The sequence below is a fragment of the Notechis scutatus genome, chromosome 3 (assembly GCF_049901735.1).
Source record: "Notechis scutatus isolate UNSWTSFEM ecotype Mainland chromosome 3, rNotScu1.2, whole genome shotgun sequence".
NCBI lineage: Eukaryota > Metazoa > Chordata > Lepidosauria > Squamata > Elapidae > Notechis > Notechis scutatus.
In genome coordinates this window covers 118,349,881-118,371,594 of record NC_142011.1, presented here as the reverse complement: position 1 = coordinate 118,371,594, position 21,714 = coordinate 118,349,881, and the positions used below count along the sequence as shown (strand labels likewise).

Genomic DNA, 21,714 nt, shown 5'->3' with positions numbered 1-21,714 from the left:
GCTGACAGGTGGGCCCTCCTGCCCAGCGGCAGAGCTCTTTCCAAGGCAGCAAGCGCCTCTGCACCGGACCCTCTGCTCATCCTGCCAGAGCCGTGTGGGCTGGGCAGAGCTGGGAAAGTGAGTCGCAGGTGCGCGCCCACCTGTCAACCGAAAGAGCCGGGCTGACCTGAGCTTGGCTTCCTTCCCAAGTCCCTCAAAGACCGAACCCGAAGGGGCCACTGGGAGAGGCTGCCCGAGGCAATGATAGTGCCCACCCATCCGCGGACAGGGAGGCGAGGCGACAGCAGCACTGCTTCCCTGGCCGGCGGGGCCGGCGGAGAGAGCCCGAAGCCGCCCGTCCTTTCCACCCCTCACCCAGCCCGTCCCCACGCATCTCCAAACACACCAGCAGCTCCAAATGCTGCAGCGGCATGGGCATCGGGCAGAGGTGCTCACTCGGTGGGGCTCAGCTCGGAGGATGATGCGGCGCAGGCCGTCGCCTTGCCTCCCTGTCCACAGATGGGTGGGCGCTATAACTGCCTCGGGCAGCCTCTCCTGGTGGCCCCTTCAGGTTCGGGCTGGAGGGACTTGGAAAGAAGCCAAGCTCGGGTCGGCCCGGCTTTTTTGCTTGGCAGGTGGGCGCGCACCTGCGCCTCGTTTTCCAGGCCCTGCCCAGCCTGCACGGCTCTGGCGGGATGAGCGGAGGGTCCGGCGGGGAGGCGCTCGCTGCCTTGGCAAGAGCTCCGCCGCTGGGCAGGAGGGCCCGCCTGTCAGCTGCGCTGGGTGCCCCAGGCAAAGCTCTTTGTGCGCCAGACAGGGATGGCGGTTGGGTGCTTCTCCCGGAGTGGGCCAATCCTGCGCTGCGGCCCTGGGAGATTCGCCTCCCCACGTCGGGTTGGGCTGCCCTCTTGGCCAGGGGAGTCTTTGTCGTACCGGTAGTAGGGCATCGTTTTTAAAAGAATTGGCTTTGCCTTCGAAGGTGAAGGGAACGCAGCAACAGGAGCACCTGAAGCTGAGTGTCTCTGCCAGTTGCAGGGAGGAGCCCTGGCTGGCCGTGCATGGCTGTGCCAAATGCCGCGGTGTTGCTTTAAATGCCATGGCAGCACGGGGAGAAGGGAAAGCAACAGTGGTGGAAGTGCCCCACCAACGCCAAGGTCAACATCCAAGCCATCGCTGCCCGCCCGCCCAAGGATGCAAGGGGGAGGGAATTAAGTCACCCCCGAAAAGACGGCCTAGCCATTTTTTGGGGGGTCAAAAAAAAAAATAAGGCCCGGCCTTATTTTGTGAGAAACACGGCACAATCTTTGGCATTGAGTGGGGTTGCACTGCCCCAAAGAGACTCTGGGCACAATTTGAGTGCCCTCCTAGATTCACAACTCCAGCTGTAAGACCAGGAGGCAGTTGTGGCTAGGAGGGCTTTGCACAACTTCTGTTTTGTGCACCACTGCACCCATTGTGCCTGTTAGGGGGACCAACTTACGGTCACTTGTTTATATGAGGAGCCACATAAGAATTTTAGCATGATTGTTTCTCTTATTCCTTTAAATTAGGAAACCTAGAATGCTCAATGCCACATCCAAGATTGTTTCTATAGACTAAAAGAAGACGACCCTCACACAATGAGTGATCGGGTCCCCCAAGCTTGAGCTAGGCTCCCAGATCCTCAGCCAGCTTTGCGGCTGAGGAATCTGGGAGCAGTCACAGCCTCAGGCCAAGGTGAGACCCTGAAGTAGATGGTTCATTAGCTGAATCCAAATATTATCTTGAAGATTTACTAAATGATATAGACACTCAGAAATCCACAAACATCAGATAGGATATCAATTAATGCAAAAGTCTTAGGACAGATGACTGTACTCTGCTTCTACTTTCCCAGGCTTAGTTTGCTACAGGATGAAAAAAATCTTACTGATGACCTAGGAGACATTAATGATTGCACACTGTCTTAGTAATTTTATCATTTTTGCGGTATCAGCATGTTCATGGTCTTCCCATTTACTCTGCTATAGTTCACATTGCCAATCTCACACACACAAACACAAGGTGTGGAGATAGTATTTCATTTGAAACCTTACACATTGTTTTCAGTTCAGTGAATTAAACTACCATCAATGAAGCTTAAAGACAAATTGAAGTACAGAACTGATACAAACTGAAATAGAATTTTACAAATATATTAGATTCTACTGAATCCAAATGAACTAGCATTCTTCAGTGATTTTTAGCAGAAAATAATTTTTCTAATTTTAAAAATGTGCTCCATTTTAAGTAATAATGTTTTAGCAATTAAGCCTTAAAGAAAAATAAGTTTCTATATGCTTTCTGTAAAGAACCCACTTGCTAATAAACAAATTCTTAATTGTGGAATATGGGTCAAAGGAAACAATCACTTTTTACAGGAAGTTAGGAATGCAGCATAAAAAAGAGAAACATAAAGTATACCATTACATTACTAGCTACTGCCAAAGCAAACCATTTTAAAATTCATCCAAAACCCAAATATTTTTCATAGTTTAGAACTATAAACAATATATACTGAAGAAAACCATCTTCTTAATTAACACAACACACCTTTACATTAGCCCACCAAATGAGTCCAGTGATACAGAATTTTAATTCACCTTGGTAAACTGGTGCGTCCAGCGTCCAGTGCCAGATCTGTGTGTACCATCTCCTGTTTCAGTTCTCCGATTTCTGAAGCAATTGTGTCAATTAGCTTGAAGGACAAAAGCAATATGACATCAGCAAGTGGAAGATGTGGAAATAAAAGAATGGACAAGATGAGTCACTTCGGCGTACAAGTCATTTCACCCTGCCTAATTCTGACTTCCCATTCTTAAGGGGAACTAACATAATGAAGCATATATTTCATTCATTCACATATAAAATCAGCTTGTGGTAAACATACCTAATACTCCTTCCTCCTCCTCTTTTCCCTATTGCACCTACCCTTGAAGTCGGTTGGGCCAAGAGAGAAGATTGGCCCATGGCCACCCAGTTGGTTTACATGCCTAAGGCGGAACTAGAACTTACAGTCTACCGGTTTCTAGCCTGCTGTCTTAACTACTAGATCAAAATCATTAAATAAATGATTTGTAAAATTCTGTTTAACATTTGTATTGTGACTGAACTGATCCTGGAAAAGAAAAAAATATGCAAAAAAAAAAAAAAAGACATACATATATAAAAATAAAAGTTTTTAAAGTTTGATCACACAGAATATCATTTTCCATACATTGTTAAAGAACCCATGCGTAAAGAAGAGAGTGGACAAATATCATCAATCCAAGATTATAAAACCAGGGTAGCACTGTCTTTCCGTTGTAAAGAGGGGTTTTTTTTTGTTTTTGTTTTGCTAAGTCCCATCTTGATACTTTCACATCTCTTCATATAAAGATACATTCCAAATTTGGGGTATATAATTCAAAAACAGATCTCTAAACTCTGTTATGTTTCCTAAAACCATATAAACAAACATGGAAATTAAATAAAAATGGAACAATAGTATGACAAGCTTTTGTACAGATCATTTATATAAATTTAGACTCACCCATTCTGATAAATTCTGTATGATTGAAAGATACTTGTATTCCATTAGTGTGAATTATAATTATTGAAATGTAGTACTAAATTTATCAGGGATTAAAACACCAACCCAATTTCTCTGAATCACTAATGAGTTCTATGAAGCAACTAACAATGAGTTAAATTGTACACTAATAATAGTGTAATTATGAATAAATCATATTATAGATTTTCAAATATTACTATTAGCTAGGCACGTGGAATATTGTAAATGTCACCAGTACCTCAATGTAAATGAAATGCTCTGTTATGTACAAACTGTGAAAAATTATACATGTATTTTCTTCATAGCGTTTTCCTGCAAGCGTAGAATCTGCTTTTTTTCAGAACAACCAAGTATTGATCCTTTGAGTGCAACATTTTCTCAAAATGCATGTGAATTTTTAGTTCATTTTCTTCAAATGTTGGGCTTCTATCCATAAACATTTACTGGTGTAAATATTATCAGAAAATGATATTGCTCTATTCACTCAAGGCTTCTGCTAACATTTTATGGCAAGATTTGTTATGCAAACATCCCAAAATCAAGTTTACGGTCACCTATGACAGGTGTACAATTTTTAATATAACTTTATTAAAATTTTAAGATGAAAGATAAAACCAAGAATGAATATTTAGAATAAAAAAGGAAGAGAAAGAAAAAATATAAGAACAGAAACAATAATCCAGTAGAAAAGAAATGTAAAGAAATTACTTCAAATTTTCTTTTATAGCAGTTGTAAGCATAAATGTAAATTAATATCTTATTCTATGCTTACAATTTTGCTTATATTTTTCTATAATTTATTTTTCTAATTTTCAAACCATATATCATAATTCCTTTTTTCAGTTTATTTCCAATCAGCATTAAACTTAGGCAACGTCCTGTCTCTAATTAAAGCTGTCAAGTTGACCATTTCGGCAAGTTTCATCTTCTGTGATAAGTATAAAATTGATATTGAAAGAATGAAACCAAATATGTCATAGTCACGTAAATGTATATGCCATAATTTTGTTTTCTAAGTAATAGTTTATGCCAAGAATTCCATATTCGGAATTCCTTGTCCATGTTTAAGAATCCGATATATGTATACTACATAACACAAAATCACTATTTGTTTCAGAAAGTTGGTGAATAAGTCATAAGTGTTTACACATAATGCTAGACCATAACCACATCTACATATAACCAGACCACATATGTGCCATGTTGGATCTCTGCCTGATCACCACCTACTTTAAATACAATGAAGGTTTCTACAGACAAAAACTGCACAGCTAATCTCTGTGTCCCGCAGTTGTGACCAATCTCTACATGGAAGATGTAGAAACCAAAGCCCTAAACTCTTTAATAGGATTTTCACCCACTCACTATAGATATGTGGACAATACTTGGGTCAAGATTAAAACATAGGAAGTAGAAGCCTTCACCAAACACATCAATTCTGTGGACAGATAGGGTAGATTAAGTTCACACAGGAAGATGTTAGAAAACAATCTGGCTTTTCTAGACTGTGCAGTGCATATTAAGGAAGGCAGAAGCATTAACACTGAAGTTTACAGAAAACTCCCACATCTGTATTTACATTTTGATTCTCACCACCACTTGAGCAGAAAATGGGACTGATCAGAATGCTACACCACAAGGCCAAAAGTTTGCCTACCAGTAAACAGGGAAAAGAAAAAGAACTAAAATATGGCAAGGGATTCCTCAGAACTTGTGATTATCCTAACTGGGCCTTCATCAAATCCAGAAAAAAATCCAACAGGAGTTCTTCCATTACAGACAAAGAGAGAACAACAAACATAGCAATGTTGTCATTCCATACATTGTAGGAATATCTGAAAAGATCAAGAGAATTGTCAACAAACACAACATACAAGTACACTTTAAACCCAAGAATACACCAAGGCAAGAACTCATCCACCCCAAGGATAAAACATACAGACAAAAATTGAGCAATGTTATATATGAGCAATGTTATATATATATACTGCAGTGAGACATGTGTAGATCAGTGCATTGGAGAAACAAAGCACACAATTGCACAACATAGGAGAGAAACCCATCAGGACAAGATTCAGCAGTCCATTTGCATTTGAAAGACAAAAGTCACTCTTTTGATGGCAGCAAAGTCCAAAGCCATCACAACCGATGAAGTTTCTTGGATGAGAAACAAAACATTTTGTTCTTCTTTCTCAAGGAAAAAACAGTCCAGTTTCCTTTTGAAAAAGCACTTTTCAGGCAACTACATCTACAATTCCTATTATGGTTTAGTGGAGACCTTGTAGACAATTCAAAATTAATTATGTCATATCATTTCTAATGCTATAATATTGTTCTGTGCAAAAGCAGAGGATCTGAGTCAGCAGGATGAAATATAAGCTAGCATACCTAAAGAAAATGAAATGGTTAGGTAGTGTCATTAAACAATGAACATGAATTTGGGAAAACTCCAGGAGACAGTGGAGGAGTAGGGGTGGCATTCTGTAGTCCATGGGGTCGTGAAGGACATGACTGAACAACAAAAGAAAACAAAATCTTATTATTTTGAAAAGATAGCAGTTTGAAGAGATATCAAATTTCAGAATGTGAAGTTATTAGAACTCACTGTAAAGTAAAATCTTCTGTCCCAGTTATGATCTCAGTAGAAATTTCAAATAAAAGAAGCAAACTGGTCTGTAATGAAATTCTGAAATTCATAAACAACCAATATCTTTATTAGGATAAATAAGTGAACAAGTTTGAGTCCTTTGAAATTCATTATTTTGTCATATTCTGGACCCTGAGCAAGTACAACTAAGCCAGCTTTCCCCTAACCCTAAGGCTTAGAACAAAAGGGTCAATGAGTTCACATTAACTTTTCTTTCAAAGTATATTGTTTCACAATTCTGTCCACCAGGGGGAACCACACTACGTCACTAAACACAAAATATCTACAGTATTTCAATCAATATCCTCAATAAACTTGATCTCATAATATAAATAGTGATTTATATTATGCATACCTCTGACTTATGCACAGTGGGATCTCTTGGAATTGGTACTTTTCAGCTCATAATTAATTAATCCTGTTGATGGCACTCCTTATACACATATACAAATATTTTCCATTACACAGACCATACTTTTTGTCGTAATAAAAAGGAATAGTTATACCAAACAATCAACGACTTTAAATGTGTAACTTTTACAAGAGAAGAAGACAGCAATAAATTTCCTGGAAATCGTCATCAGCAGAGGAAACAATGGCAGAGTAAAATCACAAGCATACGAAAATAAAATTCACATAACCAAAGCAACAATTGAACTGCCTCCAGGGGAATTGAATATAAACATGATTTAGACAGAATAAATCCATGAACATCAATTTGACAATCAGAAAATATGAAGAATACTCCTTATTCTCCAGAAAGAAATTCATTTTTTTCAAATAATTTTATTAATAATCATACATGTAAAGGACAAAAGTCAATACAAGCTACAAAATATACAAAGAAATGTAAAAATGAAAAGAAAAGAAAAGAAAAGAAAAGAAAAGAAAAGAAAAGAAAAGAAAAAAAAAGGGGGTATGTGAAAAAGAAGAGAGAGAAAGAAAAAAAGGAATGATTTCCACTTTCATCCTAGTTACCTAAAAATAATTTTAACAATTTATCACCATTTGTAAATAAACATGTTCTCTCTTTTCCCCATATCTCATCTCTTAGATAAGGAAAAAAAGATCTAAAAGCCATGTCAATCAATTTTTATCAGTAAAAGCCCAGTAAGGGCAACCTGAATCAAGCAAGCCAAACGTATAAATCTTTCCTGACTTTTTAAAAGATATTTTGACCCACTTCAGAAAAAAATCCCAAGGTAATTTGCTGCTCATCTGTTTCAAAGCAAAATCCATTTAGAACTTTAACAGATTTCTCTTGTATTCATAAATAAAATTTATCCTTTTGTTTGTCACTCCTTTTTTGAAGTTTTACCTTTTATTAGTTTATAATATAAAATACAAAAATAAAAAGGCAACTAATAAAAAATAGGGGAGGAAAAAGGGAAGAGAAAAGTGTAGGAAAAAGAGGAAAAAGAAAGAAAAGGCATTGACTTCCAACTCTGTTTGGTGCAGTAGAATAAGATAGTAGCATCAACTTTGTTTATCACTCCTAAGAAAAGTCCTTTGAAATATTAGCAGAACTGTTTTGTATATCTAGAGAGGGGATGAAAATATCCAAGTAAAGTTTCTGATTTAATGTCTTTTCCTCTCCTTTAAGGAACAAGTCATCCATCAGAGCTAATTGTATTGCATCTAAGCCCTCTGTCAAATTTATTTCAGAAACATCCATTGCAGCTCCTTCTTGTTTTACAACTTCACAGGAACATGTTGTCAGTTTTATCAAGCATCTGATCCATTGTCGAAAAGCTTTGCTGAAAGATATTCAAAAGTTTGCACTAAGGTTTTTTTACTCTATTTTCTTTACCCTCTGTCTTTAGTATCCAGTGTTATAATATCTTTTTTCATTAAAAAACAAAAATAATCTTCATTTCCTCATGATAAAGTATCTTCTAAATAATTCAAAACTGTAATTCCAAATTCCACTGGCCCCTTAATCCATTATTAACTTTCCAAAATCCATATACTAAGTGCCCTTTTGCTGCACAGTTCAAAAAACTCAAATATTTTTAAACTTCCAAAGTCAAAATTACACCACTGCCTTTTAAGAAGGGGGAAACTCATCTTTTGAATACAATAGAATCGTGACAGTCTGAAAAATCTCTCCAATATGCAAAGAATTAAAAACAAACAAACAAAAAAATCTCCCAAAAGGGATTAAGAGATAAGGCTCAGCTAGGAACAGGGTCCATAAAAGCTGATATGCAAGTTTGAGCATTCTGACTCTCAGCCACTCAACTCAACTGACTTTTGCATGGTCTATTCACAAGGAATGGAGTCACTTGGATAATTTCAGTGATAGCGCCTTTGTTCTGGAGAGATTATGTTGACTTGAATCCAGCATTCAGGGGCAATTCTGTTCGCAAAGCTTATCTTGCTAGCTAATTAAAAAAAGCAAGGCGTCCCTTCACTATGGCGCATTTTCAATCAGAATCTCAAATGGGAAACTGATCAGTTAGGCCAAGCCAAACCCCAAAACTCTAAGGAAGCTTGGCATGAAGACAAATCAGACATCAAGAGATGAACAGAGATAAACTATCTATGACATTAAGAAAGAAAGGAAATCAGTAGCCCAGAGTACATCCACCCTAGAAACCAACATCCAGATAAGCAGGAAACAGCCCCAGATAAACAATTCAGGAAGAAACAATGCTAATCAAGGGGAAAAAAACCACACTCCTATAGACTGACAGGGTTAAGCACTATATATAAATATCCAGGAAGCTTCTTTTTCCCAAGGACTGTGAAACTGGCCTCATAACAAAGTGTCCGCAGGAAACCACCAAGTTCAAAGCACACCAGGAATCCATCATATGATCTTGACTTAAGATCAAGCAGTGAAGCAATGACTGTGTTTGCTAATGATATCAAAGCGTTGAAGCTGGTCAGATCAAAAACAGATTGTCAAGAACTCCGTAAGAATGGCAAATTAAATTCGATACAAACACACATAGGTGTGTATTGACACAAAAATTCAGATTTTACCAATGTATTAATATGAACTGACAGAAAAATAATTTGAATTTGAATCAAAATGTCAATCCAATATGAAGCTGGTGTTAAAAAGAAAATTCTGCACTTGAAATTGTATATAAAAGGAATATGCAAAGTACACCAAACTCCGGAGCATTTCACTTCTCTTCCAAAGATCCCAATTCCCCTCTAGACTATGTTATTCTGAATATAGTTTGGTGATTTTCCTCTAAACTGATTATTTTGTCAAGGGCAGCTTGTTTAGGACGTCTCAAATAGTTCTGAAGATATAGTTTTGGAAGTTGTAAAACTGACCCCAGAATAAATCAGAGGTCTCTTCCATCCTGAAATGCTAAATGATGGCAATCATGTGACCGTGGGATGCTGCAACCATTATAAATACACGCCGGTTGCCAAGTGCCCAAACAGTTTTGATTTAGTTTTGTGGAGTTTGCGAAAAAAATGGTTGTAAATCAAGAATTGCCTATATGTAATTCTGGAATGTATAAAACTAAACTATAAAACTAAAATGCTACAAAACAGCGTAAACAAATTATTACAGGTTGTAACAGCTTCCCTGCAATTAAAAAAAAAAGCCCTAGAGCAGTGGTTCCCAAACTTTTTCAGTCCACCGCCCCCTTGGTGCTACAAACTCATCCTCGGTGCCCCCCACCCAGGGGTGGGATTAAAATTTCTGTGGGCATGACCTAATTGAGGGCGTGGCTTGCTGGTCATGTGACTGGGTGGGTGTGGCTTGCTGGTCATGTGACTGGGTGGGCGCGGCTTGCTGGCTGGGCGTGGCTTGCTGGTCACATGACCGAATAGGTGTGGTTTGGTGGTTATGTGACTGGGTGGGCATGGTCAAGTCACTGGCAAACCAAATACAAGTGGTCCTCACTTAATGGCCGGTTATTTAGCAAGTGTTCTAATTTATGATTGGCCTCCCCAGAGCTAGTTCACCAGTTTTTGGAGTTTTGATAGCCATGCACACACACACACACACACACACACACACACACACACACACAATCCCTTCTAACCCTGCTGGAGCAGGTCATTGGACTAGAATCAGCAAAGCATCTCTGATTAGATTCTAATAGTGAATAGAATCTAATTAGAGATGCTTTGCCAATTCTCATTGATTTGTTTTATTTGTATTTCTTTATTTTATGTTGCTGAATTGCATTGACATGTGTGTCCCTTCTTGTGCACAGCCCAGAAGCTTTTGTGATTCTTTGCAGCAAAAATTACTGGCTTTGCTCTACTTTTCAAACATGCCGCCACTGTGCTGTCCCCGCAGGTCCATCCCATTGAGCCTGCTGCACCAGAGGGACCTGCCCAAGCAAGTCCGAGCGAAGCGGTGCACCAAGTCATTGGGGTGAGCCTGAGAGAGGGAAAGAGAGAGAGAGAGAGAAAAGAAAGAGAAAGAGAGAAGGAAGAAAAGAAAGAGAAAAGGGAAGGAACGATAAAGGGACAAAGAAAGGGGGGATGGAAGGAAGGGACAGAAAGAAAAAGAAATAAAGAAGAAGGGAGGAAGGGAGGAGAAAGATAATGAGATATCTATTCTAGTCCAATCACCTGCTCCAGCAGGGTTAGAAGGGAGTGTGTGTGTGTGTGTGTGTGTGTGTGTGTGTGTGTGTTCTCCTTGTAATTTATCAGTACATTTTGCTTTTGCCTTCTTCAGAATTGGCACTGTAATACATTGGGGAAAAGTAATTTTTAGGGTGGAGATCTGGTCCAATGGATCCTGTTTAAAGCCCCAACAAAATGTGAGAGCTTCCTGATAGTCTTGACCATGTTTCGTCCATAACACCTTTAATAGAAGCCAAAGAGGTTTCAATGTGGAAAAGGGCCTCAGTCTAAACTAGGCCTCATTTCAATCTGATGCATCAGGTTTCTCTCTCTCTCTCTCTCTCTCCTCCTTCCCTCCCTCCCTCCCTCCCTCCCCCCTCCGTCCCTCCCAGACTGGCTTTGCTTTACTTTCCCAATGTGCCTGCGGGGCCGGCGCTTCGAACATGGATGGATGGATGGATATATATAGAGAGACACAGGTAGGTAGGTAGGTAGGTAGGTAGATAGATAGATATATTGATAGGTAGGTAGGTAGGCAGGCAGGCAGATCTTTTGGATGAATGTATGGATAGATAGGTAGGTAGGTAGGTAGGTAGGTAGATCTATACTGGTAGGTAAATAGGTAGGTAGGTAGACAGAAAGACAGACAGGCAGATAGGTAGGTAGTCAGGAAGGAAGGACGGCAGGCAGGCAGACAGACCTTTTGGATGGATGGACAGACAGACAGACAGAATGCGACAGCGGCGGCACTTTGGGAAAGTAGAGCAAAGCCAGAGTGACTTTCCCAATGTGCTGCCCCTGCTGTGTTCGACACCACTGAGCCCCTTGCACCACTCTGGTGCAACAGTCAATGGGATGAGCCTGCGGTGCTGGCACCTCGAATGCCCCCCTGCCACCTCTTAGTGCCCCCCCTTCAGCAGCCGCTTCTGAGCAGAGCCCGTCCCACCTCCTGTAATCCCCAACATCGCTTTGCACCGACTTCTAAGCCTTGGACCACCAAGCAAAACCTCCCGACACTCAACTCCACCAAGAACGCTCAACATGCCAAAAGGCCCGCCCTACGTAATTCCTGCGACGCAACTACAAGGCGGTGCATGCGCTTTTTACCTTGCTTCCTTGGGGAGACCTTCCTCACAGCCAGCTTGACCCGGCCCATGTGGGAACCTACTGCGGCTCAGTGCAGGCAGCACTTCCAGGATGGGAAGGGTGAATCCCGTCTGCAGCTCTGCGCTAATCCCGTTCCTGCAAAAAGCCTCCAGCCGCCGCATGTTTTTTTTGGTGCGGCTGGACTCCTCCAGCGCCCCCTGCCACCTCTTAGTACCCCCTGCCAGCCCCCTTGCCTCTTAGCACCCTCCTAAGGCATCCCACCGCCCCCAGGGGGCGGTACCACCCACTTTGAGAACCACTGCCCTAGAGCAATTGGGACTCTTTAGCCTGACACAAAAGAAGGTAAAGTGAGAAATGATGGAAGCTCATAAAATAACATAGAAAGAGTGATGATTTTTTTCTCTCCTATTGTCAAGGTATCAGTGTCATCCACTTTAATTTACATCATGGAGAAGTGAGACTGACAGAAGGGAACCACACATACAAGTACGGAAATTACAGGATCACAAGAAGATTTGGATTAGACAAATGCAGTATAGGCAGGAGTGGGATTCTACCAGTTCGCACCTATTTGCTAGAACCGGTTGTTAACATTCTAAGCAGTTTGGAGAACCAGTTGTTAGAAGAAATTACTGGCCTAATCCTTTAAGGAAGGCAGGGAGGAAACATTCTGGTATGGCTTACAGAAACTGCCTCTCCATTAACCCTTATTACATTCTTGGCAGGACTAGACTTCCTGTCTCAGGAACGTCTCTGGAGTTTTTTCCCCCCTCCTTTGCTGGTACTTTGCTTGTGTGGAGTGACCATTCAAAGGTACAATGGCACTGAAAAAAGTGACTTATGACCATTTTCACGCTTATGACTGTTGCAGCATCCCCACAGTCATGAGAGGCCAGGCAAGGAGATGCATGCCTCGATGTAAGTGATATTGAGTTGGCCACACCCAGCCAATAACATGACCACCAAGCCATGTCCACCCAGTCACATGACCACTAAGCCATGACCACCACCTAAGCCATGCCCACAGAAATTTGTTAAAAATTTGAATCCCACTCCTGAGTATAATAGGGTAATAGAATTTTAAGGGGTACTTTTGCTTGTAGCAATATAAATAGAGACTCATATGCTCTTTGCCAGATAGACAACAACAGAATCAAATAAACTTCAGAACAGAAGCCAGAATATGCAGCATTACAGTCTAATCACCATGTTATAGAAAATAAATGAAAGGTGCAAAAATGCAGGCTAAACTTGGACAATTAAAGAGACTAGGTTGCCAACCATACAAAGTCAAAACACACTATCATTTGCAACGGCAAATGAAGTTAAATTAAAATAAAATGATTATACTGAATTTGTTTATAAACAGGATTGTAAAACAACAGAAATATTTGCAGATAAATAACACATTCGGGAACTGACAGTGAGATATAGCAGTTAAAACCAGCTATCTAACAAAACAGCACTAGATGTAGATGAAATATCCTGTGAATTGTTTAAAGTTGGAATTAAAATGTAACAGATGAAAACAAATACTAACCTAAAAAAAAACAGGGTAAAAGATTACTGCATTTGCCTAGAGTCCTTGGGAAATACATTTGTACTGGAATTTGGTAAATGAATAAATAAACTCATAATGAAAGAAACTTGGTGTAAGAGAATGCCCAAATTACCATACTATTTCAATAGTTGTTTACATCAACAAAGTTTTCTTTACAAATAAATTTACAATATGCATTGAGAAAGGCACACTAATGTTTAAAAAAGCCTTTAATTGTATAGATCATGCTGGAACGTGGAAGATAATTGGTCAATTTTTGTTGATTAAATCAGGTTATCCTTTGGTTATAGTGATAAGAAATCCACTCTAAGAAATTAATTCAGAGAAACATGGTTCTGAAAAGAAGGGAATAAGATAAGTGCAGACTGCTACCTCTTTAACTTATACAGCAAATACAAGAATAGCAGGACTGAACAGGTGGCATCTAAAATGGAAGTTGAAACACTAACAATTTGAACTATTCTAAAAAAAAACACACCTCACAGTAAAGATTTAGAGGAATTTATTACCAGTGAAGAAATAGAAGGCAAAACTTTAGATTTGGATTTAATATTAAGAAGACAAAGATAATGTAAATCAGAAGGCAATTGCTAAGAAAGAAATGAACATGGTAGATAATTCTTTTTACTTGACTCAAGGACATATAAAGATGATTAATGTGTTGAAGTAAAAAAAATACTCCTAGGGAGGAAAGTTCATAAAAGATAGAGATATTTTATGAATGTATGGCATTAAACTAGACTTCAGGAAAGTGTGAGAAAGAAGACAGGCACCTATAAATTATGGTTTTGGAGATGATGATAATGATGGTAACGTAAACTGCAAAAAGATCAGGATCAGCCAGCAACTGATCCTTAATGAAATAAAAGTTGACTATTCTCTTGAGATCAGGATCACCAAACAGAAATTCACACTAAAGATGGCAGGAACTTGTCCATTCAGTTGACTGGGGCCTGGTATGATTCAATGGTACTATAATAAACAGCTGTGCATATTGGTGGTATACAATAATTGTACAATAAATGTTAACAAAAAGTTTTTAAAAATGCAGTAGCAAGCAAAATTATATTGCCAATGGAATGCTGCATCTTAAATATACTACTCTTTTACAGATGTTGTCTTTTGTGGCACCTTTTAATATTGAGATAGCAAAACATAGGTTTTAAATTCTAGTATAGTAGGTGGCATCCATTTCCTGCACCTGCTGGGAGTGAAACAAGGGTAGGAAACTACAGCCCCCAAATATCCTTATTTTCCAGTCTGCAATCTATTTCTTTTCCTCTTTATAAAAGAGATTATTTATATGTCTAGGCAGCTCTATCCACTTGCCAAACACAGGAATTTGCTTCAACTGCCATAATATAAACCACTATTTCCACAGCTGAAGTGGATTTAAAGAAATAGACTTTCCATAATAAAAACAAACCATTAACTTCCTATAAGTCAGATAACTTAGGAAACTGTTCAGTCTGCCAGGGAACAAAATCTGTAGCAGCCTAATTCTGAAAGCTGCAAATATGATGCTGGAAGCTAGACAATCCTTGCTTATTTAATAATGCAATCTTGATACATCTGAAATTAACCAAAGGTTGAAATCAAACCCAACATGCTAGACTAAAATATGGTTATTTTATGGTTCCCTCTGTTATACAAATTCAGCCACTCAGTAGAATAATAAGGAATTTTGTTTTTTAAAGGAAGGGTCTAGAACTCAGTAACTGCTTCACACACATAAGACCCCAAATTCAAACTCCAGCTAAATTAGCAGAAATATGAAAGTGCACCAGAATATAATTGTTTATAATGTTGTACAACAGAAACAGTTGGTCTGTTATATCTGACTTCTGAAATGTATGCCTTTGATATGACTTTGAGAGGAGCCAGTTTAATGAAATGGTTTAATGTACTGGTACCAAGCTAGAAATTGGGAGACTGTGTTCCAATCCTGCCTTATGCACAAAGCCAGCTGGATGATCTTGGGCCAGTCACTCTCTCTTAGCCCTAGGAAGGAAGCAGTGGCAAGCCACTTCCAAAAAGCCTTGCCAAGGAAACTGCAGGGACTAGTCCAGGCAATTGCCAAAAGTCAAAAGTGACATGTAGGCACCAAAAACAACAACAAAAGAAACCTTCAAGAGAACGTAGCCATAATATTATTTTGTTTGGGGACACCAATACCATTCAACAATCACTTCTATCCTTGCAAACCATTCCTGCTTCTTTTTTGAGGATCTTCATCCATCAATGATACTTTTAGTCTTCCTGTTTCTATCAACTCATTTGCTCTTATTTTAATATATTTTGTTTTGCAGTTTGTCACGTATTTGCTTTATATGATAAAACCATTGCCTTATATTTATTTCATAAGGATCACTTACCTTATATTCATTTTTGTATTTATTTATCACCCATTCATTTTTGACCTTGTCTCTTCTTGTTTTACCACACACATTTAAATAATCTGTTTATACCATGTAATCTATTTACCCAACTCTCACTTGCATATAAAAAACCAACCATTTCTCACCATAGGTCTGTCCAAATTCTTAAACTGAAAAGCAGTGGGCAGATAATTGACATACATTTTAAAATAAGTACCAATATATTAGTTACCTTAAAAAAACTTCCTCTCTCATCAAGGGACTGGGGGTCCATGGCAGAAGTTGACATTTTCTCTGGGAAAGAAAGCCCTAATGAACTAAAAACAGAGACATATTTAATGGTTACTCTGGGCTATAGGAAATTCCTTTCCAAGCCACAGAAACAGTCACAACATCATTTTTGCCAAGCTTTTTTTCCATTAACAACACAGTACAATTTCTTTCCTACCAGTCTTTAATGTATCTTTTTGACTTATTATTTTCCGTGAATCACACTTTAAGGACAGTGCTACTGGCATTTCCCCTCTTCACAAACACACCCATACATTGTTTTTAATACATTCTAATAGGCTCATTGTGAAAGAATATAAAGGCTTAATAGTTGCTTATTTGCTAGGTCTCAGTCTAAACAGAACAAATACAACAGGTTTACTAAAATTCTACATGTAATACAACATAACCTTTTCCTTTTTTTAAAGGTATTTAATTAGGTTTGATTATACGATAAAAACAGAAAAGACAATAGTTAGAGAACTAAGGAAAAGAGAAGTGCAAGGCAGGGAATATTTAACTTCCAATTTTCAGTGCAGTAAAATGTAAAAAAAAATTACAACTTCAACCTTTGCTTTACATTTCACAACATTTCAAGCCATTTCTAAAACAACAAAATTGGTCTGATCATCAAAACCTAAAATCAAAATTTCATTTTTTTCAGTTTTGAGAAAAAAGGCATAAATAAAGCATTGAAACTTAGCTACTTCCACTGCAAATTCTTCGGTAAACAGACTTGTGCTTATCTAAAATGAGGATTTTAAAAATACAAACAAGACTTTATCTGTGAATATATGTTTGTCCAGAAGACTTAAAAGTCTTGATTTCAGTAATAATTTATCATTTGGCAGAAATTATAATACCAGGTTATTAGCTATAAAATCAGAAGGAGCATCTTTGCCAGATATTAAGTTTTTATTAATGGCATAATCTTTTGCAAGCTGCAGATTCCTTCTACCATTATAAAACTAAAATGGCTCTCCTCCTCTTACTGTGCAGCAAGATTTCAAGGTTTACCAATATCTCTCAGTGCTATCAAGCCATTATTGTTTATAACAAAACAAAGTTTAAAAAACTATTCTCTATTCCCTTCATCTAATGATTCTTAACACTATCCAGGTACAGCAAGAACTATAGAAATTAATTTCTATATGAGGAAAGTCATAGTTAACAAAAGTACCTAATTACTATTTCAAAAATTATGTTTTAAATGAATGGACATGTTTCTTTGTTGTTTAAAGAGGTATATCTTTATTTTAACCTTGGCAGATTTCTTTTGAAGTCATTTCTTTTGCAATCAACTGACAGCCTATTTCAAGCACAGAACTAATAGTTTCACTCTAGATTATTTTGAAACTGCAGGAACCAAAATGTAGGAACTGTCTATGGTGCCAATACTTAGTAACTGTCTTAATTCAATTGTTGTCATTATGTTAGTCCAGCTGTAGTTGTAAAGGATGAGATTTGTAGGGCTACTAGGGCATAGTGGAGAAGAGTCCAAGTTCTGCAAATGGTAAGAAAAAGTTTTTGTTCATTTTTACAAAATAGAAGAGGACAGTATGTATGGGATCACTGAAGGCCAATCACAATGCATGCAACAGAGGGAGAACTTGCTAGTTGCCTGATTTTATATACTGTATTCTTTGACTTTCCAAAAACTTTCTTGAAACTGATGTTTCATAAAAGAAATAATCAAAATCATTATTTGCTTAGGGTATGAGGGACAATATAAGTAGCAAGTGGTAATTTTAGATTTAAAAAAAACATGCAAGTGAGAGAAATAATTCAAAGTGTTAGTGGTATCCTAGAAGTCCTCCATGGCCTAGAATATCTGGTGGACCAAATTTATCCTATTGTATCCGTTCATCTGATAAGATATGTTACAGCACACAGGCTCCAGGTCCCATCCTTAAAACAGTGCCACCGGATGAGACCTAAGTGACATGCCTTCTCTGTCACAGTGCCTGCCCTCTGGAATCATGTGCATTATCTGCTTCTTTAGCCAGGTGCTTGTTATATTAATTGCCCTTTTTTATTTTTATCCTGTGTTGGAGGTACTTTTAATTGTAGCCATTCAAAGTCCTCTAAGTTGGATGGCTTATACATGTGATTCACAAATAAATAAATGTTTCCCACAGTTGATGCTAACTTTTTTGCCTCGGTGGCTCCATATTTATACATATGTTAGCTACAATATACATTCAGCTGCTTCAATCTACTTGTTGATTTCTCTGCAATTTTTTTTTATTACAGATGAGTATGTACAATCACCATAAAATGGCACATAAGCAATATGAGAAAAGCTAAGTCAGCATTAGGATGAGAGCAAAGTACTGCAAATCTAATTTGCAGTTCTTTATAATTATCAGTCACTGCTGCAGGAATCAAACCTAATTTCAGCATTTTATTTACCAGAGTAAATCTTCAAGTATCAGATACATTTAAGAATGTTAATACATAGTTTTGAAGCTGTAGTAAGTTTCCCTGATAAGCCCACTGAGACTGCAGTGTGATTCATTATCTTTAATATCAATATAAATATGAAGAGAAACAAGATGTATGAATAATCTCTTTTCTCTCTCTCAAGAGTTGTGCACATAGTAGGTACTACTGCATTAAACCATGACTATTGCTACAAACATGCAATTGTTCTATGCAAGTTGATATGCAGTGCAGCTTTTAATCAGACACAGAACAACCTTTGTGGAAACAAATCTGTGTACTGAGTATCTCAAACTATGAGGTTATTACAGTATAACAATCTGATGCTCTAAATTGTGGTATGAAGGCTTAAGAACGTGCTCTACATTCATGTTTTGCATCTGCTCTTATATATGTTTTCTTCTCTTCTTCCTTGTTTTCTGGTCATAATTAGCTGCTGTATCTAAGTTGACAAGAGAATGATTTTAGTACTGCTCCAAACCAGAGGACTCTTGCAAAGTTACTTCAAATCTCACTTTAAATAAGGAAATTAGAATTTGCTCAATTGAATTTAAGCAACTATATAGAAAAAATAGGAAGTGGAGCTTACAACTTAAGGCATACAGGTAGTCATCAATTAATGAGTCTAATGGGAAACAGCAACTCCATTGCCAAGCAACACAGTCATTAAGAGAAATGTCATGTGGCTGCTTTAATTAACCACAGTTATAAGTACATTTATATTTTACCCTCTTTCCAGTACTTATGGACAGGGTGGGCGGGCTCCAGGTTCTCTCTATTAAACATTGAAGTCTTATGCGACTGAGGAGGCATGTGCCTTCTCTGCCATAACCCCTGTCTGGAGGAGCAATCCCCCTTACCTTAGGTACATGACTCCCACTGTCCAAATCTTCCACGTCTCTTAAGGCTCTGTTCCCAAGCCTGGAGATAGGGTGTTTGTGAAGCCCCTGTTGTTGATGATGTTATAACTGTTACTATTGTTATTGATATGGTTTTTCCCAGGCTATAATGTTTCTTAAATTATGTATTTTTAATGGAAACTGCCCATAGCCTTTTGGACTCAACCAGTCTCAAAATCCAATAAATGAAATGAATATAACTAAAATAAAATACAAACGCTTATGCTGTATTTGTTATACTCATATACACTTCTATCCCACATTTTATTCAGATAGCTTACATAGCTCTCAACAAACATAATGAGTTTTTAACACATAGCAACTATTAATCAGTACAATACTAGCAATATGTAGTTTATGTCTTTAATAAATTAGTTGGGGAAGACATTATCAGACTCTCAAAGGTGCTTTTTTCAGGAGGCAACTGGACTTTCTTGTTTTTTCTTTTGAAGTCATTTCACTTCTCATCCAAGAAACTTCTTCAGTTCTGACAGGAGAGTAGGGAATGGAAGGAGACCACTACCTCCTGCAAAAAGCACCTTTGGGACAACCATGACCTGGATGAATGAGAACTTCTACAGATTATTATCAGACTCCTGATTTTTGCCACCATAGATGAACACAGCTCTCCTATTGCTCACCACAACCCTGAATTAGGCTAAGACTAAAAAAATGACCGGCCCAAAATTATCCAATAAGTTTTCATGGGTGTTGGTGGAATAGAACATGGGTCTTCTATGTCCCACACATTAATCACACAAGTTCTCATATGTAATAGCTCCTCTCTTTCTGGAATTATAAAATATGTTTTGCTTCTAGAGAAGCCAACCATTTTTTCTATGGCACTAGAAAAAATGTATAATTATTGATTGCAAATAACAATATGGAATATAGATGGTCCTCATTTAATGATCAACTCATTCCGCAACCATTCAAATGTATGATAGTGCTGAATGAGCGTACGTATGATTGTTGCAATGTCCCCATCGTCATATAATTACCATTTTGATCGTCTTTGCTGGCTTCCAACAAGCAAAGTCAATGGAGAAGCCAGAAGGAGGTTACAAATGGCAATCATTTGTGAACTGGAATTGTCAACATTTCCATTGCTAAGCAGCACAATGATCTGACATCATGCTTTATGACAGTTTTTAGTGATGGAAATTCCAATCCCCATTGCCATTGGTAAGTGAGAACTACCTGTAACAAGGTGTTTATGGAGGCTGAAATATGTGATGGGACCATTGAGAAGTCAGCAGTTATATCCATTCTACATTCATTTATAATCAAACTTACTCAGAGAGAGGGGGGGGAGGAAGGAGAGGGAAGGAGAGAGAGGGGGAGGGAGGGAGAGGGAGAGAGAAAGTTCCCCTTAGAACTCATTCTAATGGAACTCATTGCAAATAAACAGTAATCTCTTAATCTAAATGTCTTGACTTTTATGACAAAATAAATGCTTGTTTGTCAAAGATCCAGAATGGGACCACTGCTACCAAGGAGTTGATTTTTTTTTTGTGGGAATATTTGCATATTTACATATGATATATGATGACATAGCCATATCATATATATCATATCATATACTATATCATATCATATATAATAGACTGTGAATTGAAGTCCTACCTTGGCCATGAAAGCCAGCCATTCTTTCAGCCCAATTCACTTCAATGGGTTGTTATGGGGAAAATAGGAAGTAAGTGAGATGGATATGTTTCACACTTTATTTATAAAAATAATAAAGACAGGATATTAAATAAATAAATAATTTAGGACCAGAAAAATAATTTAATCTAAGAACTACTGATTTAAGCAGATATGGATCCTAAATTCTGTATATACTGTAAGTTCTACAACTGGAATTATTGGACCTCTTTATGGTTGTTCCTAATCCCCACTGCCCACCAGTGCAAGACATAATATGTAGGCTTTGAATATAAGATCTATGGATTTATCAGCTAGACCTTTATTCCAAATTGTGCTACAGAAAGAACTTTTTTTCTTTCTTTCTTTTTTGCAGCTGTTGTTCCTGTTATATCTTGGTTTGTGTGCTCAATAAATTCAATATTCTACTAACTGTGTCTCTAAGTACAAATTGAAAAGCTGTATCACAAGGACTATTCTGCTTAATATTGATTCACTGAAGCAGAAATTCATACCTAATACAGCAAATGTGATTTTAAAGGTTCAACCCGACCATTTTATTTTCTCTAAATCAACCAAGGTTTTGGTTAGGTGCTACCATGGTGAAGACCACTTTCTTCTTTTTTTTCCTGACAATTTCCAAATACCACTATTTGTTAACTTTTTGT

The 21,714-nt window shown here is 38.0% G+C and overlaps 1 protein-coding gene across 3 annotated transcripts in view; it reads right to left on the bottom strand.

The window, feature by feature from the left end:
* RIN2 (Ras and Rab interactor 2) overlaps positions 1-21,714 on the bottom strand; it is a 78,388-nt gene that overhangs the window by 46,238 nt on the left and 10,436 nt on the right. For all 3 annotated transcript variants that reach the window (XM_087961075.1, XM_087961078.1, XM_087961077.1), the window contains exons 2-3: positions 16,024-16,108; positions 2,601-2,695 (exon numbers count right to left, since the gene is read on the bottom strand). In XM_087961075.1, coding sequence (XP_087817201.1) covers positions 2,601-2,695; positions 16,024-16,080 — 152 coding nt within the window. In that variant the 5' untranslated portion in view covers positions 16,081-16,108. The remainder of the gene's footprint in view (positions 1-2,600; positions 2,696-16,023; positions 16,109-21,714) is intronic.